At 39.4% G+C, this 22,393-nt stretch overlaps 3 protein-coding genes across 5 annotated transcripts; 1 reads left to right on the plus strand and 2 right to left on the minus strand.

Annotated features, from left to right (window-relative positions):
• Positions 1-439: 439 nt before the first annotated feature.
• On the minus strand, positions 440-13,293 carry mvk (mevalonate kinase). Its single transcript, XM_042488322.2, has 10 exons — positions 12,926-13,293; positions 12,043-12,190; positions 11,506-11,650; positions 9,545-9,700; positions 7,557-7,660; positions 7,366-7,411; positions 7,089-7,179; positions 6,247-6,366; positions 5,159-5,312; positions 440-1,829 (listed from the first exon to the last, which is right to left on the minus strand). The coding sequence occupies exons 1-10, from the start codon at positions 13,001-13,003 to the stop codon at positions 1,678-1,680; spliced, it is 1,194 nt and encodes a 397-aa protein (XP_042344256.1). The 5' UTR covers positions 13,004-13,293; the 3' UTR covers positions 440-1,677.
• A 137-nt stretch (positions 13,294-13,430) lies between these two features.
• Positions 13,431-15,688, plus strand: mmab (metabolism of cobalamin associated B). The gene is made up of 9 exons (XM_042488077.2): positions 13,431-13,619; positions 13,921-13,979; positions 14,091-14,184; positions 14,663-14,720; positions 14,819-14,891; positions 14,996-15,093; positions 15,185-15,249; positions 15,354-15,413; positions 15,496-15,688. Exons 1-9 carry the CDS (start codon positions 13,516-13,518, stop codon positions 15,578-15,580), a joined length of 696 nt encoding a protein of 231 aa, XP_042344011.1. The 5' UTR covers positions 13,431-13,515; the 3' UTR covers positions 15,581-15,688.
• On the minus strand, positions 14,951-22,260 carry aldh3b4 (aldehyde dehydrogenase 3 family, member B4). 3 transcript variants are annotated; one of them, XM_042488076.2, is made up of 10 exons: positions 21,953-22,260; positions 19,961-20,156; positions 19,751-19,861; positions 19,346-19,466; positions 19,172-19,257; positions 17,836-17,917; positions 17,369-17,758; positions 17,111-17,277; positions 16,909-17,008; positions 14,951-16,824 (listed from the first exon to the last, which is right to left on the minus strand). In XM_042488076.2, the coding sequence occupies exons 1-10, from the start codon at positions 22,003-22,005 to the stop codon at positions 16,625-16,627; spliced, it is 1,506 nt and encodes a 501-aa protein (XP_042344010.1). In that variant the 5' UTR covers positions 22,006-22,260; the 3' UTR covers positions 14,951-16,624. The 3 variants fall into 3 exon arrangements, with proteins under 3 accessions (XP_042344010.1, XP_087932934.1, XP_087932935.1); XM_088076808.1 differs by lacking the exon at positions 21,953-22,260 and adding an exon at positions 20,237-20,363; XM_088076809.1 differs by lacking the exons at positions 19,172-19,257; positions 19,346-19,466; positions 21,953-22,260 and adding an exon at positions 20,237-20,363.
• Positions 22,261-22,393: the final 133 nt, after the last annotated feature.

Raw genomic sequence — 22,393 nt, forward strand, 5'->3', positions numbered from 1 at the left:
CACTATGACCTTTTCCCCAAATCAGGGATATTCTAAACAGATCCTTCTTCTGTATCTGCAGCATTTGCAGAATATTTTGTAATGCTTAGTAGGATGAGCAATTAGGTGGAGGAGAATTTGGAAAAGCTGCTGTATGTGTATGTGTGTGTGTGTGCGTGTGCATATGTGTCAGCACAAATGTGTGAGTCACAGAAGGACGCTGGTTGTTGTTGATTCACATTATAGTGGCGCTAATCCAGAGGCTCCAGAGAGGCCACACACTCCTGCTGTCCCCCTCTCCCCATCCTCTATTAGCAAAACAAAACAGCCAGTCAGTCTGTAACTGCAGAAACCAACAGTGTGTTGCATGCATTTTTTTTACATAAATTTTTTTTATACAACTGTAACAAAAATTTTATATTATTCTCTCAGAGATTTTAAGTAAATAAATCACAAAACATTCCTTGGTTTCAGCATTATTTTGCACTTAAAATACGCATTTCGCCTGTTAAAAGTAGAGCATAATAAAAGCCGTGGGCTGGAAGCTGATTCAGCATTTGGGCTGCAACAACTAACTATTTTAACTGTCGTTTATTTTTTCAATTTATGGATTAGTTGTTTGGCCCATAAAATGTCAGAAAATGGTGAAAAATGTTAATCAGTGTTTCCAAAAGCCCAAGATGATGTCCTGAAATGTCTTGTTTTTGTCCACAACCCAAAGATATTGAGTTTACTGTCAAAAAGGAGTAAAGAAACCAGAGAAAGGTTTTATTTAAGAAGATGGAATTAGAGAATTTGTTTTGTTAAAAAAATTAGTCAAAACCATTAATTGATTATCAAATTAGTTGGCATATATTTTAATAGATAGCAACTAATCAATTAATTGTTGCAGCTCTATTCAGCATACATTTGTTTATATAATAATTTATGAGAGTGTGAAAATTTTACATTATATGCAAATAGTCTTCATAGTATATTTATGACAATGTTGTTTCCTGCTCTCACCAACATTAATTATAATGCAGCAAAAGATCAAAGCTCGGTCACTTTGATAAACCTTAATGTAGAACAGTGAAGACTAAATTACACATTCAAATAATGGTCATCCGGTTTTGTTACAGAACCACAAAAACTATTTCATTCATCAAACTCCTTCTCCATCATCATTTTTACATAAAATGACCACTTTCCTCAAAGCAATTATACAAAAACATTGCATGTTAAAGTGGTAAGAGTGAGCAATTAATGCCTGACGATCCTCTAATCCATTAAGATATGTTGGCCCTTCTGCATTTAACATTTGGATTAAACTATAAATTAATCCTGCCAGTGCTTCACTTACACATTAATCAATTTATCAGAGCCTCCTACCATAAATCCTTTTTTATAAAAAGCTTTGGTGCAACTCTGATGCCATCTAATGGACAAAGTGCTCAGAACATATACTTGTACCCTCAAGGATCACTAATTTTCCCAAAGTTCAAAATGAGTATCAGTAATATGTTAGAGACACAGTTGCCTGGTTGTTAGTTTAAAATTGATTAGATTGTTTTTCACTCGCTAAGGTTTGTCCAGCTCCGCTCAGTTGGAAATTTTCCCCGGTCCACTCGGCTTACTTCAATAGTCAAGCATATTTAACGTCTTGAAGTAAAAAACAAGAAGACTAAAGATTGCTTGTCCTCTTGTTCAGCCATGGTTTCAGTAACGCTTTAAAATCTCCAGAACTTCCTCCTTAACAGAGAGAGGAGAGTGCTGCTGGACCCCCGGCCCGCCAATACTCGTTTCCCAGCAGTCAAAGCCACAGTCTTTCAAGTCCTGCACTGTAGTCTGGACAACGAAGGAGTCCGTTTCTACAAAACAAACAAGTCATGTTAAAGTCATGTCAAAAAAAGGTATGTCAGGAGGGAGCGAGGGGGTGGGGTGGGGGGTGGGGGCTAGTTGAACAATAAAATATAAATGGATGAAAGTTAAGGGCAAGACAGCTGTTGTTAAATGTAAAGATTGAAATCTAGCTACAGTGGTGTTTTCTGGGATGAACATGTTAAGTCTGTCATTGACAGCAAAGGGAAAACACTGCATCCACACAAAAACCACGTCACTTTAGTCAGTGATCTCATCGATGTAGAGAAATAAGGACATTGCAATCAGTGGGATACCACCAAGCATCTGGCACTTCCGTGTGGTTTGTTTCAAAGGACATGGTCGAAAACCGACCTCTGCTGCAGCTGCACAGTAATACTAATGCCGACCACACGTTCAGCTTAAATTATAAAGCTTCAGAAGAGAGAGCAGCTTTAAATGCAATAATAAAATAACTTCACTTGCTTCACAGAGCTTTAACACAAAGAGAGACAAGAGAAGACAGAAACCAGACCATCTATTTTGAAAACTGCTGTGATCCACACAGATGGAAATGCTTGCTAAAAAACAAATAAAGAGCATTTGGAAATCTATTTGGAGGATTTTATCCGTATAAAATTTCAGTATGCTGCAGGCTGCAGGCATAAACAAAGACTGAACTCGCAGGTTCTTTGCTTGTTTGTTTTGTCAAAGAGGGGTTGATACAAAGTTTCCTTATAACCAATTCCACAGTAGTACCCACACACCAAAGGACCCGTCTTGTGCAGCCTTCTCATCATTTCCTGCCACTCAAATTGTTGTTTCAGAGAAGAAGAGTGAGGGAGCGTTTGAGGAAAACAGAACATTTGTTGTCAGCAGGAGTCTGACGGTTTGGCTCATCAAACTTCCCTCATCAAATTCGATTCAGTATGAGACAAATCCACTGGAGGATTCAGTAGAGCCTCGACAAACTGAACCATTAATTTCAATCAAATGCATCATTTACACTGGAGAGGTAATTAATTCAGCAGGTAAAGTAGAGCTTTACATTTTTTCAAAATACCATCACCGTCAGTGTTTCGGCATGAATAGTGTTAACAGCAAAACACTTATATACAAGACAATCAAGGCAGTGACATAATTCAACACAGGCGTACAGCAGACCACACCCAAAGGGAATGTAAACACTTAGTAATATAGAGAACAAGAATACAAAAATACAGCTGCTGTATCATAAGCTCAATAAATTAAACTCATTAAAGCTTTTGGAGAGCATAGTGTTTTAGAAAATTCCTTCTTCTAACGACACTCATCTTTTTATGGCCAACAGAGAGGATAGTGGGCCACATTTGGTCACATTTTTTGTGCTGTTGGCTGTTTTATGCACAGAAATACAGACTTTAAACGTCTAGTCTGTAGGTTTTAGGGGTAGTGACAGAAATGGTATACAATGATCAAAACTTTCTTTTGTTTTGTTTAAAAATACCTGAAACTACAAATTATTGTTGTTTATATCTACATACAGAGTACGTCCTCTCCCACAGAGTCTGCCATGTTGTTTCTACGGTAGCCCAGAAAAGACGAATCAAACACTGGCCCTAAACTGGGCCATTTCCATTTTTCCATCAGCCTTCTTACATGCTTGGCACACAGGAGAAGTTTTAGTTGTGTAACCTAACCGCTAGATGCCTCTAGATCTTACTAACAGGACCTTTAAGAGCTCTTTGAGTTTGTCCTATATGAGCCTTTAATGCGAGGGCAGGTCAACATTTAGATTGCATTTTTAGAGTTACAGTTTATAAATTAAAAACAATGGATAACTTTTTACCAGGTAACAGCAATAATAGCATTGATGTATTAAGAGAACTGGATACAACGACAGAGGCGTGGCCCCATTCATTCCTATCAGAATTTCTCAGTGGTACATGAAGCCACAACAGTTGAAATGCAGCGTATAAAATTACCCGGATGATCAGCACTGCTTCCACACTGTGCGGCCAATAGACAGGGCGCCTTTGGCACTTCCATCGACTGAGCTGGCTACTTCCTGTTTAGCACTCCACTGACTTGAATGGGCATAAAAATGATTCACGTGGCTCTTCCAGGCTTTCCAAATGTTATCAGACGTAATGGATTAAATTCTGACAGTGAAATGAGCCATTTTTCAGGGGTTAAGACATTCAAAAAATGTATCCACTGATTTACAGATGTTTCTCTTGCCATGTAAGTGTAAAGTGATGACGACGACGATGGCCACATGCCATCGCAACGTGAATGTATTAAGCCACTTTTTGGCCACCACAAAAAATGGCTTTAAAGCATGCTGCACTTTCTGGGGACCTGCTTAATGGATGTTTGAGCTCCTCAAATTTTTTGGATTAGTACATTATGCACAATGTCCACATCTAGAGTTGCCTTTTAGACCTTCTGTAAGAGTATAGAAGAGACTGTTTAGTTATTTCTGCAGAGCAGTTTAAGTCAGTGACAAAACATTCCCGTGGTTCATTTTGTGTCTTTCACAGAGTAAATCTTCTCTTTCATTTATTTTGGCACGTTGGCAGGCATCAGTCACCTTTGAAGGGTACCCTCTATTTTAATCTATTACTTTACTTTAATAATGATAATACTAAGTTGGCAGAAGATAAGAAGTTTTGATGTTATATTTAAAAAAAACAGCCTGTGGATCCACCATTGTTTTTTTTTGTGCATTTTGGACGATTACTAGTTGCACATAGAAGAGTATTAAGGTCAGTTGGTTTACAATAGAAGTGTGAATTGAGTTATCAACTCCCTTAACTCCCAATTCTCACGCAGTGATATTTTCTGAAAATATAAAGCTGTGCAGGCATTGTTTACTGTGATATTGTCCCACCTTTCATCTTTTGACCAGATAAAAGATGTTCCTTTTGAAAATAAAAAGACACAAACCTTTGACTTGATCTTATACACAAACATTTAAAATGCCCACTGCTGTGCTACTATATATGATTGATAGAAACGTGAAAGGAAATGGTGATTCTTGATATGTTACTTACATTATGACATATGATAACTATGTGATGATGATACTGATGATGATGGCGATGATGATGATGATGATGTTTGCCTCTGTTAGGTGTTATCAGTATGAGGGATGGTCATCTCATTTAGATCTATTGGGTTGTGATGTAATGTGATATTTGCCCTATATGTCATTACTGTTGGATATGTGAATAGCAGCTATTTTCAGTAATAATTATAGTACTTAGCATATATGCTGTTGTGCAGGTGGTAGCGATGTGATGGATAGATAATGATGCTCACCCTAATCATACACAGTATAACAACTGGCCTTTAGTACCTGGTCTCAGTAGGGTGATGCCGCATCCTCCTCCCCCTGCGCCCGTTAGCTTGCTGTGGAGCCCTTTGGTCATTGTGACCCGGCACAGTGTGTCCAGGGCAGGGTGTCCCACACCCATCACATTCAGGTGGTGCTGGTTCATGTCAATGAGCTCCTATAAACGATGTGACACAGCTGTGGTTAATGGCAGAGGATTTGTCATGTCAATGTGAATATGGGCTCTCTGATTTAAGACATTTCACATTTTAAAAAAGGCCGTGCTTTTGTATTTCAGATTTGTATCAAATCTGAAATTATCAAAAAAATTACCCAGAGCAGCTGTATGTAAGAATACAAATGTCCACTTGAGTTGGACCAGACATTAAACTGACTTTAACCTGCCATCTCTCTAGCACAAAGCCTGAGTAATGTAATGAGCAGGTAATTATCCAGAGAATTCAAGGAGAGCAAGTGGGTGTGTTGATGGCGTTTCTGTCTCAGATTCAGTCTCAATTAAAACAAAATTTCAGCTCTCTTGCATACATGAAGGGAGAGACAGAACGCAAGGAGAAAATGAGGACACATCCAGCGGTCAACAAAACATCACTACGTTATGTTGACAGGTACAGAAAATAAATTTGCCGTTATGTCACATTACAAATAAGATTCTATCTATAAAAATGACTGTAACAATTTCTTTTATCATAAGCATATTCCATGACTTTTCCAAAACTTTCAATGATTTTGACTACTTTCATTACTTTTTCAGGCCTTGAAAATGTTACTGTGAAATTCTATGACCTTTCCAGGTTTTCCATGACTGCTGTTTATGACAAAATTACAAACTGGCTATATGATTGTGGTATAGCCCAAGTCATGTCCTGCACAGGCGCCAACCCTCGCCAGAACCAAACAAAGCATTTCCAGGGATAATCTCCTGATGTGTGCTACACGTGAGAAAGGGAATCAATTTGCCAGAATGTCCGCAGAATCAGGTCCACACATTGTACAGAGGTCATGTGAGATAGAGGCTCAAGTATTATAAAGATCTGATGTCATGTCTCATTTTTTCAATGCAAGCTGCTATCACAATCTATAATATTTTGTACCTCTAGAATATTGTAGTGCTCTCCAGTGATGGGCTTGCAGGTCATATCTGAAAGGACTTTCTCACAAGTGCAGGAAATGGCATCAACAGAGTCAAGCACCGGGGTCATGACAGAGGGAAACTACAGAAGATGAAAACAACAAACAAGAGAAAATTAACATCGTCACTTGTGCACAGCATTTCTACACAGTCATCACTGCAGTAGCGTTATTTCAGTTTATGGTCTTTAATTCATTTTTTAAATTTTGTTTTGAGTTTAGGTTTAATATCAGTTGGTTTCGGTATGAGATTATTTTTCATATATACGTAAATTTAATATGGGGGGTATTTGTCAGCGGCAAGATTTAAGAAGTTCAGAATAGGTATGCTAATACAATATTTTTTTTCAAAAGTCTAGTTTTTATTTTTATTTCAGTTATCTCAAAAAAGATTTCACACCTAGTTTTAATTGTAAGTTTAGTTTTAGTACATTATAAAAACCTTACACTGCAGTTTATGTGGAAAAACAACAAGTGTCTCTGTGCACACGTTTAGAAAAAAAAAACACTTTCATCCAAACACAGGTTGTAAAATGGCAGGTTTGATTTTGGTTGTGTTCCAGACTGATCACAACACTGCCACAACACCATCTAGACCGATCTATGTCTGAGGCAGAAATCTGAACACCTGCTGGTGTCACCAAGGCAACAGCACACAGGGGCGCTCGCTAAGAGTTTAATTTCAATATTTTATGAAGGCACTCAACGGCAGGCTCTGGAGTATCTGCCATGCAAAAGCACCGCCTATTATATTAATTACAGTGTCGGCAAGTAACACACGGGGGAGGAAGAAACCATTTAGTACCTTGTTAATCTTGTCCTTCACCCTGGCAACAAGTACCTTTGTGCTACGTGGTACTTTTGTGTTAGTGAGGAGGATTCTTAATAACGGCACCCTGGAAGTAAAGCAGACAGAGCAGAGAGTTCATGCAGACACATTATTCTGGTGCACTAATTTTACCCAGACAAAATTTGTTTTTAATGTGTAAAAAATACACACTATAGTTTTTATTAATTCACTTTGTTCTCTTAAAATGAGATCACAAAAAAAAAAATTAAAAATTGTTAATCAATGTCATTACCTGCTCAGTGGTATTATCTTCCCGGCCAAGAATCTCAGCATGCCACCTACATACAGGGAAATCAAAATCATTAAATAGATAATCATCAAATGATAATGAACAGCAGTGGTTCCATTAAAGTGTCCACAGAGACAAAGGAAGTTAAAACACCATATGTACTGCACCGCATGCCAGATAATATCGGGTCTCACCCCACGTTCCGACGGCGTTGTCGACTCCTGAAGGATTACCATGGATGATCATCTCCCCTTGGAAAGCCCAGCTGTTGATATGCTCCAGGTCCTCCTGACACCACCTGCAATTATTTGTAAATTAAAAGGAGAACTTTGTATCCCAACAGACCTTCAGAGACCTAAACTGCCTCTTCATGTCCAAACCAATATACAGTAGATATGAATGATTTTACAGATGTTGTTTGTGATGAATGTTTCTAAGGTCCTGACACACCAAGACAACGGTCGGCAGTCGGTGACCGTCTTTTGTCCTAGTTTTTGCAGTGTGTCCCGCACTGTTGGCACTAGTTGGCCCTTGTCAGCCTTTTTTTTGCTGATTCAGCATGTTGAATCATCAGGGCAGGCGGAGCCCATCGGTGATTTAAGTAACTCTGATTAGCAGTTCCGCTCGGTGCATGAGAAGAGAAATGAAAGCAAATAAACAACTTCAGTCAAAAGGAAGTTAGATTAAAACAAACTAAGTTTAATAGGTCAGGTTGTTGTTTTAGTCATGAAGCTCTTTAGCAGAAATGGTTCATAACTGCTTGTGTTATTGTTCCCTGGCACACAGAAAATATAATATGTTAACTGGCTGGTTAACTATGATCTGTCACTGAATCTGTCTGCGGTTTCCCTTTTAGTATGACGAATAGAGACTACTGCCACCTGCTGGTAAGAAGAGTTATTTCCTCTCATGGAGGTCAGACCAAATGTGCCAGTTTACCCTTGACTGTAATGACTTTACTTGACTTTGTGATGTGTTTAGTCTGCCTCTGTCGCCATTAGTTTTTTTATGTCAGTTTTGGTACCTGGGCTTTTAAAATGTAACATTTTGGTGGGTTTAAAATGCTATCAACACCTCATGTAATCTCATATAAATACATCACAAACTATAGACTTTTTATTAATTTACTAAGTTATGTAAAGGACTTTGTAACTACATCCATGCATTAATGATGACATATACTTGTCTTGCCTTACAGATCATTGTAGTTACCAAAATATGATTACAAGAGGATTAGACGACGCTGTGACTTTTAATCTAAAACAGGTTAACACGAACCTGCAGTTCATCACAGGACACATCTAATTTTATTTTGTAAATTCCCTTTATTTTTTATTAGTCCTTCTGTTCCACTGACAATGTTGGCATTCATCAAAAAGCACTGTCCATTGTCAAGTTGCATTATGGGTAATGTGGGCACCAGGTTTTGACAAAGAAGAAGAGTGTGCAGAATATAAAATATCTCTCATTCTGCTGCACAGAGATTCGTACATTTTTCTCTTAATAAAACAGCATTCATGTGCGCACCCATGTTTTTGAAATCAGCTCAAAAAAAAGTATTTCAATTGACTAATATATTTAACTTTAAAATCAAAGGCATTTAAAGGATTGAAATGGGTATGTGTGGTATTTTGTTCAAATTAAATATTTCTAAGCTTGTTTTTCTCTGCTATTTCACTGCAGGTGGTTTTGTGTGACAGAATTATGCAGTCACTGGGCTACAACACTAAAAAACGAATCAAGTTAAATTAAAGACGAAATAAAGAAAAATGGGTTGACAGATTGATCAAAAATGTGTGTCTCAAAAATTGTATTTTTTGCACTGCAGCTGTTGTTTGTAATTGCATAATACTGTGCAGGCGTTCATGTTGGAAGTGTTAACACCATACCTCAGTTTTTCTATTTATGAAGTGATTCAAGGTCTTCTCTCATTCTCTGTAAACTTTAAACTGAATAACTTTTGGTGAGGCTGTTTGTACATTGTGAGGCATGTGAGGAGTAAAATCACCTCTGTGATCCCTTTTCAGAACAGGTTCATCAGGCCTACAAATTCTGTCTGTGCACAACTATGTTCTGCACAAATCACACACACACACACACACACACACACACACACACATATACACACACACACACACACACAGGTCACAGAAGAGACATTTCCTTAATATGATGTCATTACCTGGCAGTGTGATCCCACTCTCTGAGAGGAGCAGGGATGGCTCCGCTTGCACAGAGCAGAGCTGCAGCCAAACACACCGAGTAGGCAGCACTTGACCCCAGTCCTGCTCCAGTCGGCAGCTCCGACCACACAGACACCGTCAAGCTGGGCAACTCACTGAGGAAATAAACATAAAAACTGAGCTTCTGTTTGTATATGAATGCCTAAATACTGCATTCATGACTAACTTTTTGGTACAAAAAATAAGTAGCTGGAGATTGTGCTTGCTCTTTGTATTGTGTGATAGTTGTATTTGTCTGTATTTATTGTTGTAACTTTGTTTAAAGCAGCCCTCTTGGCCAGGTCACTCTTGGAAAAGAGATTTTAAATCTCAATGAGTCTTTTACCTGGTTAAATAAAGGATATATATATATATATATATATATATATATATATATATATATATATACATAAGTACTGAGTAAATCATTCATCACATCCCCTTCTTAATTTTACTTCATGCTATTACTGGTACAGTTACAGTATAAACATAACTATAAGGAGTGAGTAATGTTAAGTAATCCATACACTACTATATACAACAGAAACTTGCTTGACATTGCTGTCAGTGTCTGTCAGGGAGGCTGCTTTTGGGCAGACAGGAGAATACTCTAAACTAATTGTCCAGCTCTTCTCTCGAGGGAATAACACATCCAGACTTGTTAAAGGCTGCAGTGTGGCCCAGTGCCAGACTCTCATTAGTGGCCATCCTGTCAGAACCCATCACCTCTCTCAGACACGGCAGCACCGTGTCAGCGCCGATTAAACCTCTCAACAACCTGCGGCTCTAATGCTCCTGAGCATCTTCCGTGCTCGCAGCTGCTGGAGTTGCTAAAACTAACATCCGGCCTTTCTGTCTGTCTCTTTTTAATATCTCCATTTCAAAGTGGTGGGAATTTTTTTCAGATGAAGTGAAAATTACCTATAACTCCGTGTACGCTCTGTCATATTCTGCCATTTTACATTTACAGCATTTAGCTGTCAGAAATCTCAACAATTCTGCATAAATTAATTTTAAAAAAAAATATCCACACATGAGCACATACGTTTGTAAATGCCACATGTGACATGTAATAAGCGAGTTAGCCCAACCATGGTACACTACAATACACATAAATAAATGACATAAATCAGACTTAAATTAATTTTACGTGGCTTGTAGCTCACACACACACTCACAAATTCAGGTCCAGCAGGCTGTAAATTTTCCACAAAGTAGGTGCCATTATGAGATTAGTTATATACTGTGGTGCTGCGGTTTTAACAGCTGCATAACTATAAGGCAAAGTCAATTACAGCTACAGTTTTTGTGTCTTTTTTAGAGCAGTTTTTTATGTGTATCTTAAAGGTTTTACATGTAACACTTGTATCATCTATTAGCTAAAATTAAAAAAATGAAGGGAAATGAACATCATTTTGTAAGGCTCTCCTTCGCTTCTGTCTGTAAAACACCAAATGTCAGCTTTTCTGGGTTTTTGTTTACTTTTCATGTTTTCCTTATTTCCCATTTTTATTATTCTTTCTGGGATTAGACATTGGATAGCTGAGTCTCAAATCTGGTGAAGACTCGCTCCTTTCTCTTGAGCAACACAATCAGTAGCTCTAAAAAAAGATGCACCTGTAACATTTAATGCCTGCATGTGGCAAAAGTGCTAAATCTACAGGGCCAGGTTTGAAAAGACACTATTGCTTTCGCGTTTGCTTTCAATCCACATCTGCATTCTTTAACTGTTGCTGCTGTTATGTTTTTAACCAAAGTTGCCCTAAACTGGCCTGAAGCTAAAGCTTTGCAACTGGATGATATCTGCTGGGACTGGTCTCTTGTTTTACATAGTTTTAAAAAATATCTGTATGTCATAATGCTATTTTTGTGGCCATCTGAGCCAACAAGCTGCAAAGATAGAACTGTAGCTCTGTCTCACCTAGATCCAAACAGTGAGAGATAGATGTAGAGGAAGGCGAGGGTGGCCATGTTGCAGGTATCCAAGTTTCCGTTGGTGACCCCAACAAATTCACGCAGTCTTCTCACAAGTTCAGCATCCAGAAGTTTAACCTCTTCCCTCTTACCTGTTAACATGAGTTACAAGACACAGCAAAATCTCTAGAATAGTATCGCAACAACACATATTGTGATCTGTAGGTGTACGATAATCAAATCACATTATATTCGTCTGGCCAGAGATTAGTCATCCTAGTTAATGGTATAAAATGGAAAACTGAGTTAATCGCTACATCAGAATCAAAATAGAGATGAATATTTAGGCTGTGAAAACTAATCTGATGATTAGATGTAACTGGGGTTAAATGATCAAATACAAAAAGAGCTGTTTTTGAGACACTTGAAAGAAGTTTTAACATTCAAATGTCACTGCATTCCTGGACTTTGCGATGCATGACGCAGGTCCAACTCTAAATATTATAGTGTTTACAAGAGTTAGCAGCACAGCATCATTCCTTACCACAAGAATAGGCAACAAGCTGTTTCAGTTCAGACAGGTCCCAGCAGAGGAATGTGTCGATATTTGGGAGGTTGATGCAAACTTTGCCAGTAGTGGTGCCTTGTAACCGTAAATACGTTCTCAGGTTTAAACTGACAGCAAGGGCCACCTGAAATAGAGCAGAGAACACACAGAGAGACTAAATGGTCAGACTTATAGCCGATTTAGTGCACTTCATTGCAAGTGACACACCATTGTTATTCGTCTGTTTAATGTATTTGAATTATTATGCAGTTGCAACTGTTAAATGCTGCGTGACATGCTGTGCAGTGTCCTACTGTGCAGCACTTACCGTGCACCAATAGTTATGTGTTTTATTTCTACAGTAACTATACCACACACCATGTGTGTATTTCAGTTATCTTGCGCAACTTTCCATCATGAACAGACAGTGTCTGTATAATTTAAAGGTGTATATAGTGTATGTAAATTTTGTATAATTTTATTATTTTAAATTTGTTATTTTTATTTCATCTAATTTGTATACAGATTTTACATTTAATAGTATTTTGTTTTTTATTTAATTGTATTTTTGGAATATTTAATCTTTTTTTGCACTCAAATCACTTTTTTTTCTTCTTTTTTTGTTGCATGTTTCTCCTTTTCTGACTCTAGAGCTTACTCTAACGTATGGGATTAATACAGTCTTGTTTTATGTTATTTTTCCACCTTCTAGGTAATTGTTGATTTCCCTTTCTGAACAGTACAGCTGGAAAATCAACTTGCAAAGATGTTCTTGTATTAAATCGCATCTACAACTGCTTGTATTAAGGTGTCTTTTTTGAAGACTACTGACAGACATGCAACTCAAACTTATAAACTGTTAGCTGTACTTTCAGGTTACCTTTCCATGCACCACCGCATGCTCTCCGTGGAGAATCGCTTTTCCTGGAGCAGACACAAATAACTCTTTGACTTGCATTTCTTCGTGCAAAAAGTGCGAAAATATGTCCACAACTGGGCAGCCTGGAGTACAACTGGTCACAGTGGTATTATTAGCTAGCTTAGCTATCTTGAGCTAATGTTAATCCTCTGAAGCACAACCACGCGACTGACAACTCTGTCCAACAGCTCTGCCTTTTTCATAAGGTCTCGACGAACATAGAGAGTTTAACAACGCATTTTTGGGTCAAAGTACTGAAGTCTCTCGGCGGACAGACACTCTTCACGGGAGCGTGTTGAAAACATGTTAAAAACACAGCCGACATACAGGAGGGGGGACCAACTGATGTTTGATTCCCAGTATCCAATCAGCGTCGCCGCTAGTCGAACATATATCATTTAATCCAATCAGCGCCCAGAGCTCTCCCACCACACGGTGAGTTGACCAATCGTGCGATAAAAACGAAACGCCCACAAACTACGGACACCGCTGAGGGACAAGAGGCGTCCCCCACCATCGTTTACCTTTAGCAGCTATCTTTTAGCTTTAATATGGCATTGTTTATTATCAAACCTGCTCACCTCCGTTGTGCTGTAAGAGCAGGCAGGCTCATAAGCGAGCTTCGGGGAAGAAACACATTGTGTTCAGACAGAAGGTAAAGGCAAAGTGTTGACCTCCTGTTCATGTCACTGATGTAACTGTCTGTATAACATAGCAAAGTGCTAACTATAGCTGCTACACTGAAATACCCTATAAAATAAAGGCAATTACACAGTCAAAAGTCTTTATATCAGGCTGGAGTGTTGTTAGAAACTGAAGTTTTTAAGACCCGGTGAAACAAAAATAAAAATTACATACAAATAATTTGTACATATGTGATTGTTATGTTATTTGTTGGGTTGTACCAAATATGTCAAACATTACTGTTTCTCTGTCATCCTTATTTTTCCGAACAGTTATACCACTGATGGAGACAAGAGGGTACCCAAAATATACACCAAAACTGGAGACAAAGGTTGTTTTTCAACTTAGTTATTTGTACTTAATTAACAGTACCTGTTACAGCACTGTAAACATAAGTAGTTCATACAAATGTTAACTAATTTTTTGCTGTGCCTCCCGAAAGGTTTCTCCAGCACATTCACAGGAGAAAGGAGGCCAAAGGAAGATCATATTTTTGAAGCCTTAGGAAATACAGATGAGCTTTCGTCAGCTATTGGGTAAAATTTCCACTATTCAACTATCACAGATAGAGATGCAACATAGTCAGTTTATCAAATAGCTGATGGAAAGAAATATAACAAAACAACACATTTTAATAATGAAGTTTTAACTGTTTTTCATGCAAAAAAAAAAAGTCAAACATTTTTTAGTTTTAGCTTCTTAAATATGAGAATTTGCTGTTTTTCTCTCCCATTTATGATGGTAAACAAAGAATCTGTGGGTCTTGAGCTGATGGTTGGACAAAAGAAGTAATTTGAAAATGTCACTTTGGGCTCTGGGAAATTGTGATGAGCTTTTTTCACAACTTTTTTTCAACATTTTATAGACTAAAGGATTAATCTACTAGTTGTGAAAATAAGCAGATTAATCAATAATGAAAATAATTGTTAGTTGCAGCCCTTATTGCAGTTCACTTTAAAACTTGTTCCATAATCTGCCTCACCTGGAGTAACAGTGTTGAATTTTCCATTACAGCTTGGCCAGAGAATTTTGCATCGATAAAGGTCACACATTCACACATCAGTTAGACAAGGTTTGGATTTTCGTATTTAATGTATTGCCTTTCGTCATTGCACACATTGTACATCAACTAGATTAGACTTCTGACAGTGTTTTGCTTTTTCATTGCAGATACAGTGTGTTTTACAAGACATTGGCTCCAATATTGCCACCCCAAGATCATCTGCAAGAGAAAGTCACATGAGTATGCACTTGCCAGATGGTCTAATTCAGTATAATATTGTGTCTTGTGTGTTCTTAAAGTTCTTTTGTGTTTTTTTTTTTTTTGTTCTGTCCTGTTTTTGTAAGAGAGAACAAAATTTACTGCTGAGCCAATAGTGGACCTGGAAACCTGGATAGATAAATTTACAGAAGAGCTCCCTCCACTGACCAGCTTCATTTTACCTGTAAGCCCTTTTGTGCATCTGTAAGACACAGTGTTCTTATGGGAGTCCAGGTTTTCCTGTTGCACTGACACTTATGCTCTGTGCGTCACAGTCTGGAGGAAAGGGCAGCGCAGCTTTGCACTTGGCCCGGACAGTGTGTAGGAGAGCAGAACGCAGGTCAGTTGCAGCATGTTTCTTTGCCCTGAATGATGTCAAATTCACCCTCTTTGTCTGGCTTTTCTGGCTCAGTTGGCCATGACAGATCTTTGTTCTTGTTATAGTGTTGCTCCAATTGTGCGATCAGGTGAGGCAGATCCAGATGTTGCCAAATTTTTGAACAGGTCAGTTCAGTGCTTTCAAATTAATATGAGAACATGGTTCCTGTCTTACACATCTGATAAATAACTCAACATTTTTATTCAGATTGAGCGACTACCTGTTCACTGCGGCCAGATATGCAGCCATGAAAGAAGGCAGTGAGGAGAAAATCTACAGAAGACCCGAATGATCAGAAGAGGAATAAGACTAAGGGCGATATTGGTTTTGGGAACAGTTGGTTTTGCAGATATTTCACTTTTATTGTAAATATAGCAATAAACATATACGAGAGCCAAAATTGTCATCATATTTTAATGCATCTTTCTTCTTAGCATAATGCAAGAGTAGGTAGTAATAAACTTCATGACCTTCACTGTGGCTAAATCTTAAACCATTCAGCCAATATATGTGCCTCCTAGTTCTTTGCCTTGGTAATGTTTCATCAAACACATACACTGGTCAGCCAAAACATTAAAACCATTGGCAGGTGAAGTGACTTTCATTCGTCATCTCATTAAAATGCAATTTTCTGCTGGGAACTCTTATATCCTGGCATTCATGTGGATGCTACCTGACACACTCCACCCCCCTGAACACCGTTGCAGACTTAGTACACCCCCTCTTGGCAACAGCACTCTTCAATGGCAGTAGCCCCCTCAGCAGGACAATGCACCATACCACACCTCAAAATCTGCTTAGTAGTGGCCAGAGGAATGCGACAAATAGTTCAAGGCGTCGGCCTGGCCTCCAAATTCCTTAGATCCAAATTTGATTGTACATCCGTGGAACGTGCCGCTACCCCACCTCACAACCCACAGGACTTAAAAGATCTACTGCCAATGCACTGGTGCCAGATGCCACAGGACACACCCAGAGGTCCTGTTCCTTTTCCTCAACAAGTCAGAGTGAAGTCACATCCAAGGAGAACCCACAAGTTACTTACTTCCCTTATTTCAGTAGTTTTAATTTTTTGGCTGATAGGTGTGTATTTAGTTTAGCAGGTGCACAGCAGAGAAACTTAAAATACTGCAGAGTATCTCTTTTTCTTGATGGTTTTACAATGGTCATCACTCAGATGTGATACTGTGATACTATGTACAGCATATTGCACCTTCTCAGATGTGGCTGTACCCCAGGTGGTTTTGTTTTTATCTTTTTTGTAATATACTAACAATATGTTTGCATGTCAGGACTTAAGGGGCACTCGGCTTTCCTCCATTATGGCTTTGATGAGTCACAGTATCTGGCACCAGCCCTGGCTCCTCTGGGACAGGGCGCTGGCCCATGTCATTAGAGACAGATTGCGGTCCTCATAGGGCGGATAACGCAGATAGGTCACACACTCAAAGCGTGTGCCTCTTAGCAAGCATGATTTCCTGTGAGAGAAGGTATCAAAGCTGCAGCGGCCATGGTAGGAGCCCATTCCACTGGCACCTGCCAAAAACATTAGATATATTATAAGTAATGTTATTCCACCGCTATGTCTGGAATAACTTATACTCTTCTGCACTGACTTACCAACTCCACCGAAAGGCAGAGCCACCATCAGACTCTGCAGGACGCTGTCATTGGAGCAAAAGCTTCCACTAGAGGTCTCACTCATTAGCCTCGAGATGACCTGCATTGTCAGAAAGGCCAGCACGTGATCAGAACGCACATCGGCTGCACCAGACTCGTACAATGAACACAGAGTAAAACTTAACATGCATCCGTCATATACCTTGCTGTTGCTGGAGTATGCATACACACAGAGGGGTTTCTCTTGCTTATTAATGAAGGCAATTGCGTCATCAATATTGTTCACAGTCAAAACAGGAAGAACTGGTCCACAAACTTCCTGTTGCATGATGGGATCTGATTCTACTACCTCTGTCAAAATTGTCGGGGCTTTCAGACAGAATAAAAGAAGCGATGTTAAACATAATCCAGAAGAAAAACTTTGCTTTGTTTCAGAGAACCACACAGAGAGGATGCTTACCGATATATTTTTCTCCTTCTATCACTTTCCCACCAACAGCCACCTTGCCAGATCTCCACAGCATGTCTCTCGTACGGTTAAAGATCTCAAGATTGACCATGCGGCCATAACTGCGAGACTCTCTGGGATCAGGTCCGTAGAACTGCATCAGGCAGCACTTCAGGGCTTGTACCAGCTGTGCTTGGACATCCGTGTGGCACAGGATGTAGTCAGGGGCCGCTAAGCTCTGTCCAGCATTGTGAAAACGTGCCCAGGCTATGCGCTGTGCGGTGGTGGCAATGTCACAGTGTTGGTCCACATAACAAGGGTTCTTCCCACCCAAAATCAGGGTGACGGGTGTGAGTGTGCGAGCTGCAGCCTGAGCAATTCTGCCTCCCTCCTCCCTGTTGCCTACAAATTGACAGACATCTTTAGGAATAATTGCATGAATAATCCCACAGTTATTTAACTGCGAAAGTTAGCTTTACCTGTAAAGAAGACATGGTCAAATTTTAGTTCCACAACTTCAGGCAAGTCAATTGTGCCTGCAAGAATCACATGGAAGCATTCCTTGACGAAAACAAAAATTTCAGATCAATAACATTTTAATTGTTGCATTGTTGTTGCTACCGGCCCCGGGGAAGACCCAGGACACGCTGGAGAGACTATGTCTCACAGCTGGCCTGGGAACGCCTCGGGGTCCCCCGGGAAGACCTAGAGGAAGTGGCCGGGGAGAGGGAAGTCTGGGCTTCCCTGCTTAGGCTGCTGCCCCCGCGACCCGACCCTGGATAAGCCGAAGAAAATGGATGGATGGATGGCATTGTTGTTGCTGTCAATACACAGAGTACAACTGATGAATCAGCGTGAGTAAACATTTGAATTGGTCTTGGGATAACAAAAGCTCGATGTTTCCATACTCCCAGATTTGACTACATCTATGTATTTAAAAGGTCCAGTGTGTAGGATTTAGGGGGATCTATAATCTATTATCTTACAACACCTAAAGGCCACCATGGGTTCTTCAACATGCTTGAAAAGGTAGGGGTGGGCAGAGGGGTATTCAGTTGGTTGCAATCAGCAACCTCACCACTAGATGTCACTAAATCATACACACTGATCCTGTAAAGTCTTATATTACATAAGAACTGCTCATTCCAGTCTGAACCATGGACTGTAGATAAAGATGGACTACACCCTCCCACTCACCCCACTTATGCTTAAGTGATGCTAAAATATCCTGGATACAGATGCTGCCATCTTGCGCTGGTGACGTCATTTGGCGGTGGAGTCTACGCTGTAGCGATTTTCGGGGTAAAGGAGTATCCGCCAAAACACCCATCTGACCAATCAGGAGCAGCACCATTAAAGGCGAGCGCATGGTTTGGCTGTCACAGCTGTCAATCGTGGTGGGAAAATCTTTTTGTAGAATTGAATTCCTCATTAAAGCCAAACTTCTCATAAAAACAAACACTTGAACAAACACCAGGGTGATGAGAACTACCTTCAGTGACAGAAACCGCCTTTGAGAAAAATTCATTTGAAGTGCACTTTGAGTTTTTAGTTTGGCCTATGTCCATCTTTACATACAGTCTATGGTCTAAACGAATACCCTCTTCAGAATCATACAGACCAAAAGCTGTCCTCTGAATCAGATTCATACTAATGAGTCAGGACGCTCAAATGAGTGGATAAAGCATTTAGTCAACAACTCAATTTTTGAGAGAAAAAACCCTCAAAAACTCAGCCTTTGTGAGACTTTAAGACAAAAAGGTTTGCTGTAACTTGCTTAATGACATCAGTCCTCACTGCTGTGTAATTACTCACATTGTCCAAGTAAAAGGGAATGAGACGATGAAGGAGCTCTGCTGTATGAGCCGTGTACTCATGAGGGCTGATGATTGTACAGTTTCCTACACAAAGTAATAACACATTATCGGTAAGTGAGGACAAATAATACTATAATTAATTTGATTAAATGATTGTTCTGAGTCTCTGCACCTGCTGCAATGGCCCCTACCAGTGGCACCAGACACGTTTGTACAGGACTGTACCATGTCCCCATGATAAACACCACCCCCAGCGGCTCACTAACCATCAGACACTCATCCAAGGTGGTGGACTACAATAATGAGAGGAGCTCAAAATTAGGTTACAAGTGAAGCAGAACCCTCAAGGAGCAGTGTTTATCAGTGTACAGGTGGATTAGCAGAAAGAAAAAGGCCAAATTATTCTTATGAAAAGGTTAAGGCAACTTAAGTTTTAATCTGCTTTGGTGGGCCCGGCACAATACTTTTCTTTGTAGCGGCGAGACGGAATGTTCTCTCCAAAAAAGTTGTGTAATTCGAGAATAATCCCAATAATATTACGAAGATGTTATTAAAAAAGAGGTGGCGATAGTCTCACCAGGTTTCTTTCCACATGCTGTGGCTGCATCCACTTCTTCAGGTTGTTGATGGCATGAAGTACCTCATTCTTGACGAGAATCAGTTCTGACACAACTGTCTCAAACCTTGGCTGGTCAAAAAATAAATACATGACCAACTGTACCATCTCATTCTCATAATCTCATGTTTTTAACAAGTACAACCTGTAGGTGACTGCTTCATTGCTCACCTTATGAAGGTCCCTTCCAAGAGCATCAACAAAGTCACACTCATGTTCCTCCAGCATCCGCACCACAGCCTCCAGCTGAGCCAGTCTGAAGAAATCCTTCAGGGTGCGTCCGGCTTGAAAAGCGACCCTTGCCCTCTTCAGCAGATCCTCACACTCAAGAGGGTACGTCTTCAGACAGGGCTCCCCCAGCCTGGTCCTGAAACAGCAGCCACGTCACTAAGTTTAAACACAGCAGGACAATAAAAACACATCCTTGATCCATAGTTATCACTGTACCTTCGGCATGTTAAGCGGCCATTCCTTTGACAAGCAATGCATGCCCTTATTTTTCCACTCATGTTATTCCACTCAAGAATTCTCCACTACAGGACCTTTTATGAATAGAGCGAGTGAGCAGTTAAGCTAATGCACCAGTTAAGTAACAGCCCCACTGGCAGCGAGGATAGTGAAAATCCTAACAAGTCCAACCAATCAGGTGATGCACATTAACTAAAGCTGAAATCTAATAATCTTTAAACCAGCCATTTCAAACATCATGAAAAGCAAGTGTTTGGGGAGGAAGGGGGGTTCTTCTGGTGCTTAAGTCCAGAAGCTTTTAGGTTTTTAAAAAAGCTTCAATTTTGTGTCATTCGGATATTAATATATGCCCATGTTGTTAATCTCACTATGCTATTCCTTAAAGAAATCCAGTGTAACTGAGTAAATGTTCTTGTGTTATCATTGTCGAGGATCCTTGATTTGCCATTAAAGCACCCCAGTTTATTACGGCATGGATTCAAATATAGCAGATTTGTCAGCTAAACATTCATTATGTGATCTCTATTCCAGGACTGTACAACAATAATAGGTTTCAAGATTAGTAATGCTGTTGAAATATCCAATTCCTACCTATTATGTAACTTTGTGAACCATTCTTCTTGACTACAACAACACAAAACCATGACAAATAGAGTGACAAAACAGTAAAAGTACATTAGAGCACAAATGATTCAAAAAAGGCATAAAGAAAATATAAATAAACAATAAATACAATACATTCACACAACAGGTTCTCAGCACCTATTCATATATCCCTGTGGTCCTATGCAAGTTAGTTCACTCACACAGGATGGATACTGTACAAACTGTGTTTATGTAGCACATTTAAGGCACATTAACTATAGAGTAAATAACTCATCATATAAAAAACAAATAATATAACATATAAATTGTATTTAATTTAATACAAAGTCAAAACTATTCAAGAGAGAATAGTTTTTTAGTATTTACACCCACCGTCTTGACCTAAATATACACCACCTGTCTGTACTACTGGGTTGTGACTGTGTGAACTCTGCTCCAGAGCTGTATGACAAAAATAAGTTTCAAGATTAATAATGATGTTGAAATGTCAATTCCTACCCTACATATTATGGAACTTAATCACCCATGCTTTTTATGGTTTTCTCAAGAAAAAAAGTCAAAACCTTGAAAAAGAGAGTAACATGTGGGCTACATATAACATCAGATAACAAGACAGTAAAACTATATTTTTAGACAAAAATATATTCAACAAGGGAATACAAAAAATGAATAAATAAATGAATTATACATTCACTCAACAGGTTCCCACCCCTATGTTCTATAACTTAAAAGTAGCCTAACATTAGGTATCATTTGGAAACAAATTAGATACTAAACAAGATTAAGACTCCACAGGATGAGTCCTGTCTCTTGGCAGTTACGTTTTTCCCTAAAAGATGCACAGATTTTTATGTATTCCATCATTTCAAATGGTTTGAAAAATAGTGCATTTAGCTGCTGCGAATGGGAGCAAAAAAATCTCCCTCGGGGCCCCCCAGGTTTGGGCTGAGCCCCAAATGTTTACTTGTGGTTCCGCTCCTGAAACGTATCTCATCAATTAACAGACTTACACACATAAACACGTGAAAATCCTACATTCATTTATCTCCCAAAACGACACATTAGTGTAAAGTATGTTTTGTTTGTTACCTTCGCAGCGCTTTGAACCATCGGGCTGGAGAAGGGCTCGGCGGATTGCTCATGGTTTTTGCGCAGGTTCAGGTGGAGAGTCGTGAAGTCCTCCTGTCCACCTCAGTGCAGAGACCGAGCACAATGGACACTCTGAGTCAGACGTGCGCATTTACACCATAATCCGCCATGTACGCTACTCATGAAAAACAGAAAATGTGGCGTAATGAGACATTCTTAATCACACAGCCTCCGTTAATATCTGCTGTCGATCACCGGCCTGTCAGCACTTCTGTCCCATGCGCAGATCCACACTGACTCAGCAGGTGTTTTCAATAAACTAATGACTGAAACACTGTCAGCCAGAGCTTTGAGCAGTGTTGTAATGTAACGAAGTAGTAATACTTTAAAGTAATTCAGTATTTTTTAAGAGTACTGTATTGTGAACTTTACTCCACTACA

The sequence above is a fragment of the Plectropomus leopardus genome, chromosome 4 (assembly GCF_026936395.1).
Source record: "Plectropomus leopardus strain MGB_pleo_1.0 chromosome 4, ASM2693639v1, whole genome shotgun sequence".
In the NCBI taxonomy this organism is placed as follows: domain Eukaryota; kingdom Metazoa; phylum Chordata; class Actinopteri; order Perciformes; family Serranidae; genus Plectropomus; species Plectropomus leopardus.